The sequence below is a fragment of the Takifugu rubripes genome, chromosome 13 (genome assembly GCF_901000725.2).
Source record: "Takifugu rubripes chromosome 13, fTakRub1.2, whole genome shotgun sequence".
In the NCBI taxonomy this organism is placed as follows: Eukaryota; Metazoa; Chordata; class Actinopteri; order Tetraodontiformes; family Tetraodontidae; genus Takifugu; species Takifugu rubripes.
The window spans coordinates 10703825-10713326 of NC_042297.1; the positions used below are offsets into that span (position 1 = coordinate 10703825).

A 9502-nucleotide genomic window follows, 5' to 3' on the forward strand; every position below is an offset into this window, starting at 1 on the left:
GCTTCTGGATTTGCTGTTGAATGTAAACGTTCTCACGATGTGACATCACAGATTTAGTTTTAGTATTTTCCATCCGATCTTGCATGTGTGTGTCGTAAATATTTGACGAGTGGCTGCAGCCATAAACTCGAAATCTATACATTAAAGGTGAATGAAGAAGTAGTTTTAAATCTATCTATCTATCTATCTATCTATCTATCTATCTATCTATCTATCTATCTATCTATCTATCTATCTATCTATCTATCTATCTATCTATCTATCTATCTATCTATCTATCTATCTATCTATCTATCTATCTATCTATCTATCTATCTATCTTTTTTCCTGGGATCTGCTGGATCCAGCTCCTCCAATGTGGAGATCCCCAAGTGCTCCGATGCCTACAGGGATCACTGATGTCTTCGCTCCTCACATCCTCTCCAACTGCTCTCAGATCCTGGTCCTCCTCCAGTGTCTCGTGTACCCCCCTCCTCGTACCGCTCTCTGTCTGGACCGTAGCATCACTCGCTGCAGGCCTGTCCTCCTGTCTGGCTGGTTCACCATCAGCCGTCCGTCCCGCAGGATCTTAGCCCGGCCATTCTCCGCCACCTTCGGAGGTTGGTCCCACAGTTGGTACAGATGTCCCTGTACACTCCACCAGCTACTTGGTTGTCATGTCTATTGTCACAGGGGTGTCTTTGCATCACGTGCACTTTGGATCTTGCCTGGTGTGCTGCCATGATTGGGCACTCTGTCTTGTCCAGCCTTTTCCAGCCTGGTAGGATTTCCTCATTTCAGCCACCTTCTCAGTTTGGTGGTAGAACATGCCATGCAGGGGCTCGTCCTGTCACGGTGGTTCTAGTCGTTCTTCCCTATTGGGTTTCTGATAGGGAGATTCTTAGCACCTGGTCTCTGGAGGCCATTTTCTCCTCTACCCAATGATCTTATCTTTCTTTCCATTTAGCTGAGATGTCAGCAACAACAGAGTCTGACTTCAGCTTGGTGGTGGTGACTTATGGACTAGTTATACTGGGACAGAGAGAGTAAATGGAATGGTTATACTGGGACAAAAGGGAGAAATGGCATGTGTGTGTATGTGTGCGCGTGAGTGTGGTGACAGAGATTTGGGGGTTTCTGGGAAAGTTCAGTACGGACAGAGCGAGGTGTGTGTCCTCAGAGGGTCTGTAGTGGACCTGGTCCAGCTGGTTCTGTCACATGAGGATGTGCAGCTGCTTCCTGTCATGGAGCGATCCAAACATGTGGTGTGTGTATGTGTGTGTGTGTGTGTGTGTGTGTGTGTGTGTGTGTTACATAACATCTGCTACTATCAAGATTTCAGTTTAGGTACAGAAATCCAGAGTCTGAACCATGAACAGGCAACAGTTGCAGGAAGAGCTACCTTCAACAGGAAGAAACCTTGAGCAGCCTCGAGAGATGAGAGAGAGAGGAGTGGTCATGTGATCTCTCTGGAAATATAGTGGCAGCATCGTGGATCAGCTGATGAACACATCAGATCCCTACAGTCCATGACATCATAACGTACAGCTGGAAGTTCCTATACACCAGGGGTCACCAACACAGTGCCCGTGGGCACCAAGTCGCCCGCAATGACCACATGAGTCGGCCGCAAGCCTGTTCTAAAAATAGCTTCGAAGAAATTTTTTTCTACCGCTATTTTTTTTAAATCACACCTGTGTTTTCATAGATTTTAAAATGACAATGTCTTAAAAATAAATAAAAATCTAAATAAAGTGAAGGTGAACTCTGGCCTAGTTCGGTATTGTGTGCATGAAAGAACCTTTGCGCTTGTGGAGAATAAACTAGCGGGCAGTGAAGATGGTGAGTGGAGGGCAATTTTCTACCCCAAAAACATGGCAAAAAGAAGACAGTAAATTTATCATTTTCAAAGTGAATGGGAGGAAGAGTCATTTTTTACTACTGTGAAAGGAAGGTGTGTATGTTGCATTTGTGGGGCGACTGTGATGACGGCGAAGCAGCACAATGTGGAGCGACACTTCACTATGCGTCATGAAAGCTACAATGCTAATGCTAACGACCCACCGGGAAGCATTCTACAATCAGAGAAGGCCCAGGAGCTAAAAAGTGTGTTTATAAAATCTAACAGATTTTGAGCAGAATTGCAGTAGATTTGTTCAGTTAAGATTTATTCAATATGAAAGTTAATTTCTTTTAAATGTTGCATAACTTTTTAAAACATGGTTCAACATAGTTTATGAATTAAAATGGTTTAGTTTCTTATGGTTGAAAGGGTCTGGTGATCATCTGAACAATTGCTGAGATTAATAATAATAAAGTGTTGAATATTGATCTTTTCTGTTACCCACTCTAAGTTATTGACACGCACACACACACACACACACACACACACACACACAATTTGTTATTTTAGAGGAGTGTGTCAAGCGGTAGCCCTTCACACGACTCGGTACCCATGACGTAGCTCTTGGTTTCAAAAAGGTTGGTGACCCCTGCTATACATGAACCTCTTCAGTGTGAAGCTAATGCACCATTCTTTTTAACATGGTAATCAAATTTCAATGTCGTCTACTGCAAAGTCTCTATTGCCTCTAGTTTCATATCTCAATCTAAGAACATTGTAAATTTTACCTTAACTGTACAGTGGAACTGAACCAGCCAAAACACCATTAGGATATGTTACAATTCTTAATGTAGAACCAATAACCCAGGGTTGGCATATTTGCACTAACTAATCATCCTACCTCTGGAATGTCTTATTTGCACCTTATTTTTTCTTCACCCAGTCCAACACTGTACATCATTTTAATTTCTGTATATGTACATAGCAATGTACATAATATAAGAGTCTTTTTATTTTTATTTTTTTCTTTTAGTACTTTTCTGTATTGTACACCACGGGCTACCGCTGTAACGTGCAATTTCCCCGATGTGGGATCAATAAAGTTTTTTTATCCTTATCCTTATCCTTACATAAAATAATTTGACTTGAATGTTGACCGTGTTTTTCTATTTTAATCTGGACGCACCAGCATAGAAATGCTCTATATTAATGTATTATCTTAAGATACCAAATTCCTCGTCTCAAATGCTTTTGAACGTCATGGAAAACATATAAAAGGATGCATTCTCACACAATGACGAACCACAAATGACTCCCGGGTCAAACGGTAACTAAACGAGTCGACCCTCCTGCCAATAGAAGATCTTCGCCAGTTTGGCAGTTGGCCGGTCACATGGAGGTCCCTGGTTACTGTCACAGAACCAGTGTTCGGGTTTTTACCTTGAAGACCGAGTGGCCCACGTGGGTGGAACATTTCAGGGGGGAACCTCAGGGTGACCCTGCTTTTCTTCAGCTTGTCTACATTCGAACCTTGACGGTTCCGATGGTTGGCTGCTCGATGTTGTACTGGGTGTTTATCCTGCGTATATTGCCTGAAAGTTGCTGTGTGGTTTGAGAGTTAGGCGCATGGTTCACAATCGAGCCACTGCTGGTAGACAAAGGCTGGGAACTTTAAATAACCGTGGCTGTGGCCACCATATTGACAAGGTCAGGGTTAAAGACCTGTGATTAGACGTTGTTACAGTGTCTCAATGGTTGTGTAAACATCAAAAACATTGGAAGAGCAATTTCTTATCCTGCAGTTAACACAGTTGGCTGGTAAAATTGGTAAATGATCAAGGACACATCAATGGATTTTTAGCTTTGCTCCAGAATCACCTAAATCAGGTCATCTTTATTCTAGAGTTTGACATCAATGTCATGGTTTTTGATGACCATTTGCACCAAATTGCTTTTTGAGGTTGGCACGGCACTTTTCTTTAACTTAAAAAAAAAAAAAGACAAAATCACAGATGGCGATTGGAACAAGTGTAAACAGCCTGTGTTTCAGAACAGCAAGGCAGGAGTAAAAGGGACTATTCCATAATATATTTATGTATGTTTGGAACTACATACATTAAAATACATATCACTTCCCACATTTTAAATAAAAGAACAGAAAATAATACATAGATGGCAAATGATGCTTTGATGCATCTGTAACAGCAATAATAAAACGAAACACATCAAACGCCAACACTGCCACCTCGTGGCGACACTGATGCACTGCAGCCGCGCCTGTCAAAGGTTGGTCACTGTTCACCGACAGTGGAAAAACTCACGACAGACCCGTCCTGTCAGTGCAGGCTCCTCCAAACATGCGCAAACTGTTATGAACCTGCCTGCTCCCTCGACCACAACAGTGTTCCGCCCATTCAGAGGCAGGACTGCGGTTCTGGTGTGAGGCGGAGGCAACAGACGACTTGGGTTAGAGAACATTTCAACCGTCAACAACGCTGAGGTCACACCCAGTATCCCATGGGTTGATAAGGAATCATTTTTGTTCCTAGGACGAGTTCCACAGTAACAGACAAGTTCGTTTTAATGGTTAATTTCTGATACGTCATACGGTGCAAATCCCCCCAAATGTCGCTGACACGGACTTGACCAGCCCCGACGCCTTCAGTGGCGGCATGATGCAGCGTCATATGGGTCTCCATGACTACGGCAACAAGAACAAGACAGCCTGTTTCAACGCCATCAGACAAGAAGGTGAGAAGCTGCTCACGTGGATGGAATACTGGTGTCGTGTGTGTGTGTGTGTGTGTGTGTGTGTGTGTGTGTGTGTGTGTGTGTGTGTGTGTGTGTGTGTTTGACGTCACCGACACACTCGCTTTGCTTCCGGGATGTGATAAACCAAAACAGAAAAAAGGGGTGTGATAAATTGCTGTAGATCAACCGGAACCGGCCATAGCATTCCTTTCAAAATAAGAACACACCAGGCGAGGGCGCCATCGAGGAAGAACGTTGATACAAGCCGGATATGGAAAGTATGAAAATGTCCTTTTTACTGTTACACCTATCTCAACCTGCACACCTGAGTTTGTCCGCCATGGACGATGACATCATCGAAAGGTTCAAAATAGGTATGGACCCCCAGAGAGCAACAACACAAGAACCAGGATTAGAGTAGTGTCAGAAAAATGTCACGACACCGCAGATTACACTTGGTAGATCTGCTGTTCCTCTGCTATTTACAGGAACATATTCAGAAAACAACAAAATAATATTGGTAACAGCAACAACACGCGCATACGTCAGCGCGTGCAGCTTTTTATTCTGAAACGTCCTCTCCGGATGCGAACTACAGTGTGTTGTGGGTTGTTTGACGACACTCTCTTTCCTGTCGGGGCTCCGTCCCGTGTCAGTCCACAGAACCAGCGCTCCCAGTTGGCCCAGTATTTCTGCAAGTGGCGGGGGTCACGTGGCAGGAAGATGGCCAAGACGTACGACTACCTGTTCAAGTTACTGCTGATCGGAGACAGCGGCGTGGGTAAAACTTGCCTTCTGTTCCGCTTCAGTGAGGACGCCTTCAACACCACCTTCATTTCAACCATCGGTGAGTCCCGCTGTCTTCGGGCCCCTGTCCTCGCCCCCCCGGGCCCCCCCATCAGGACCATGCAGCTTACGGATGTTGACTGCCGACCGGGTGGGGGCGTTGCTGAAACGCTTCACCTATGACACCGTTTACGTCATCATCCATCCCTGGATGAGGTCATTGTTGGCTGCCGAACCCCCAAAAATTGATAAATGTAAATAAATAAAAAAAATTGGTTTGATTTAGCAGCTGCAAGATCGATATGATGATTAGTTTTACTATAGAAACGTTAAGATGATTGATTAGTAAACTCGCGCATTACCTCGTGACGTCAGAGCAGGAAACGTAAAACCTTCGGCTGATTTCCTGTGGATTATGAAGTATACTTGTGAGAAACAGGAAGTGTTTTTCTGTCTTTGTGGAGACTCTACCCAAAGTTTCTGACAGACCTTTCGAGGTCAGCCTGCCGCATCTGTGGTCTTCAAGGTTCTGGTTCTGGTGTCAGGACCTGCTCAACATGTGTTGATGATGTTGAAAACTCCCCAGTTGTGTTTCTGGAACAATCGGCTGGTTGAAGCCATTCATCTCAGTGTGGTTTCCAGAGGAACCAGCAGAAACCCTCTTTCACTTCCTGTTGCCTGAACAAAACCAGCAGAAAGTTCAACATCAGCCAGTGGTTTAAATTCATGTGAATCACCTCCATCAGTGCATCTGTCTGTCACACGCACGCACACACACACATACACACACACATACACACACACACACACGCACACACACGGATAGTACAGAACATATGTGAAACATATAAACATAAACAGTAGCAACACTCACAGAAACTCCTTTACTTTGTTTCAGCTGCGGTTACCGTGGAAACAAGGGTTTCTGTTTTTATGTCTTTCTCTGGAATTCCAGCTCTTTTCCAGGTCGTTCCTTTGGAAACAAGAACATCTCTGAGCCGATGCTCCAGTCTTCCCCCACTGCACAGTTGTGAACATCTGTCCAGAATATTCTGGGGTGAAGCTCTCAAACAAACGTCCCCCCCCCCCAGAACCAGGAAAAGAAGCAGAACATTTCCCCTGCCACCTTTGATCTGTCCTTGGGAGAAGACTTTTGTCTTCAGAATTTGTTGCCAAGCAACCAAAACTTTGACCAGCAAAACCCCAAAAAAGCAGCCAAAGGGGCCCTCCTGGGGAGCATCTGCTCTGGATTAGGTCAGGTTCTCCCCCCAACCAACCAGGATTGAGCAGATACCCTCTTGGTGGACCACTGAGATGCTGATCTGTGTTCCAGCATTAGAAACATCGGGAGGAACCAGCAGGACGCCATGTCAGCCCTGAAAATGGAGGGTTTTCTCCTCTCCTGCTGGTTGGCTGGTGCAGCTTTGGAGTCCTCTTGGCTGTGCTCTTGTTCTGGTCCTGCATTCTTCTCCTTCTCCTCCGTTTCATCTCCTCATCCGACCTCAGAACAAACGTTTGACTGGCTGATGCTTCTTCTGCATCAAAGTTCTCATCAAATGTGATCATGGGTCACTCCTCCACCAGATCTTCTTGTGACGTGACACTTTTATCGGGCTGATCAGTGATGTTACAGCTCACATTTTTTCTTTTTCAGGAATCGACTTTAAAATCCGAACCGTTGAGTTGGATGGAAAGAAAATCAAGCTTCAGATATGGTGAGTGTGATCGGTGAATTATCACAATAATTATAAAGTTTATGTATTTAGCACTTCACAACATGCTTTACAGGACAATAAGCATGAAAGGAGCATAAAAACAGGTTGTTATTTCTGCAGGGACACGGCAGGACAGGAGAGGTTCAGGACCATCACCACAGCCTATTACAGAGGAGCCATGGTAAGTCCCGCCCCCTCTAACCTGCAGGTAAAGCTCGCCACACACCCTCGAACTGACTCGCCATGGCAACACCATGGGACACCATGGCTGGATGGATGGAATGTCTGGTCTCAAATGTGAGCGCAGTTTAACCTCCGTCCCACAGGGGGCGATATGAACTGTAACCTTGTTAAAAGAAACCTTTTGTAAAGTTGCTGATGGGATGTCAGGAGGGTTCTTATCAGACACCTGGATTGAAGTGTTGATCAGGTGAACCAGTGAACTGTGTACCTGCGGCAAAGACTCCCTGAAGCCAAACCCGTTACTGTGGTGATTCTCTTTTACTATTAGAACTGTAATCCACGATCAGATGATCGGGTTATCCGAGATGATGTCAAAACACCCAGGCAAAGCTGGTCTGATGTCACTTCCTGTCTGCAGGGGATTATGCTGGTCTATGACATCACCAATGAGAAGTCCTTCGATAACATCAGGAACTGGATGCGCAACATCGAAGAGGTACGTGCAGAGTCCTCACGCGCCACTCGCCGTCTCCGCCCCGTCGCGCGACGTCATTTGACATCACCGCGCCGTCACGGACAGGAAGGAGTTGATTGATGGATGGTTGATTGATGTTTGCAGCACGCATCGTCCGACGTGGAGAGAATGCTTCTGGGGAATAAATGCGACATGGACAAGAGACAAGTCGCCAAAGAGCGAGGGGAGAAGGTGGGCGCCAAACCCTACCGGCAGCCGGCGAGCGACGAGCTCCGTCCTGCCGATCCTAAATAACTTATGTTGTCACGCAGCTCGCCATCGACTACTCCATCAAGTTCTTAGAAACCAGCGCCAAGGCCGGCCTCAACGTGGAGGAGGTGTGCGCTGCTCAAGCTTTATTGACACTCCCTCGGTGACAACCGGAGTAACGTGGTGTTTCCTCCACAGGCCTTCTTGACGCTGGCCAGAGACATTATGGGCCGACTCAGCAGGAAGATGGTGAGTCCGCAGCAGCCGCACGTTGATGACCGATCCCCTGTGGATCGGCTCCCGGCTAAAACCGATTTTCTTTGTTTTTCACCAGAATGAAAACAACCCATCGGCAGGAGGCGGACCCGTGAAAATCACAGAGCGGCGCTCCAAGAAGAACTTCTTCAGGTGCTCGCTACTGTAGGCGGAGCCAGAAGAACGGTTAGCTCCACCTCCTCCACTGAGTCAAGTATTTTTTGAAGCGGAGGCGCGTAGATTCCATGTCGGCATGGCAACGCTCAGGCGAGGGCACTCTGTCATCCACCCATGCTGTTGAATTTATTCCGTCTTGATTCACGTGATGATGAATTGTTGGTTTGATAAGTTGTAGCAGATTCGCGTCTGATTCCTGACGTGATCCGGGTCAGGAAGCAAGTCGGACCACCCTGGAGGTCCCGCGTTCAGACTGTGACACCTCCACTGTGTGTGTGTGCGTGTGTTTTTAATGGACTAACGGAGCTTTTTATGAAGTATTTTTTTATATTTTTAAACTCAGTTTTGCTCTTTTATTTGTAAAGAATCTTAACTTCACTGGTGTTCATGTGTTGTTTTCTTTTGTTCAGGTGTGAAGCGCCGATGAAGGTGTCACTGTGGTAACTAACATTACAGATTCTGAGACGGGTTTGTGCCTGCGCGTGTTCTCTGATAGGCGATGGCTGATGGGCTGAAGCTTTACTCAGTCTTAAAATCAATAATGTCCTTTACTCAAGGAGAATTAGAGATTTTATTTATGTGTTGCTGTGACTTATGTCATCATATTGATCCGTATGGAATCAATCATTTCATGAATGAAGGAAACTGTTTTTGATGTTCAATGATTTTCATTCATTTTGTTCCAGATTATGATCAGGTGATGCCACCTGCAACATGATCAATAACAAATCTATGATGTCATCCTGTGTGTTTAATAGAGTTTTATAACTTCACTAAAACTGCTATGCAATTGTGTTCTGATCAGGTAATCAATCAATCAGATGTGTTGATATACAACAGCCGCATGGACAAAATACATTTTGTTTTTGTTTTTTAAAAATCTGAATTTTTTTCTGAGTTCAGCAGTGACAAGATTCACATTTTAACGAAGGTCAAATAAAGGCAGTTCAACTTAATTAATACAATGTCTGTTACAGTCCAGATGCAGGAAAAACTGCCTCAACAGGACCAGGCTCGTGTAATACTGGGATACGTCCGCTGGGTGGCAGTGTAGTCCGGGACGAGGGTTGTACAGGCACTAGTTCAGAG

At 45.2% G+C, this 9502-nt stretch overlaps 1 protein-coding gene and 1 long non-coding RNA gene across 3 annotated transcripts; one reads left to right on the top strand and one right to left on the bottom strand.

Annotated features, from left to right (window-relative positions):
• The first annotated feature begins 4256 nt into the window (after window positions 1–4256).
• On the top strand, window positions 4257–9373 carry LOC101064738 (ras-related protein Rab-8B). 2 transcript variants are annotated; one of them, XM_011619692.2, is made up of 9 exons: window positions 4257–4573; window positions 5230–5420; window positions 7014–7074; window positions 7195–7255; window positions 7676–7753; window positions 7877–7963; window positions 8044–8109; window positions 8180–8230; window positions 8316–8405. In XM_011619692.2, the coding sequence occupies exons 2-9, from the start codon at window positions 5297–5299 to the stop codon at window positions 8403–8405; spliced, it is 618 nt and encodes a 205-aa protein (XP_011617994.1). In that variant the 5' UTR covers window positions 4257–4573; window positions 5230–5296. The 2 variants fall into 2 exon arrangements, with proteins under 2 accessions (XP_011617994.1, XP_003978402.3); XM_003978353.3 differs by lacking the exon at window positions 4257–4573 and having other exon boundaries at window positions 5168–5420; window positions 8316–9373.
• LOC115252074 (uncharacterized) lies at window positions 4847–5978 on the bottom strand. Its single transcript, XR_003890512.1, has 3 exons — window positions 5849–5978; window positions 5722–5765; window positions 4847–5586 (listed from the first exon to the last, which is right to left on the bottom strand). It is a non-coding gene; the product is annotated as an uncharacterized lncRNA (long non-coding RNA).
• Window positions 9374–9502: the final 129 nt, after the last annotated feature.

Bases quoted from the DNA above. Each gene is read 5' to 3' on its own strand.
- LOC101064738 (XM_011619692.2), top strand. From the start codon at position 5,297: ATGGCCAAGACGTACGACTACCTGTTCAAGTTACTGCTGATCGGAGAC. The intron at 7,256-7,675 runs GTAAGTCCCGCC...TCCTGTCTGCAG, and splicing joins CCTATTACAGAGGAGCCATG to GGGATTATGCTGGTCTATGA. The intron at 7,754-7,876 runs GTACGTGCAGAG...TGATGTTTGCAG, and splicing joins GGATGCGCAACATCGAAGAG to CACGCATCGTCCGACGTGGA.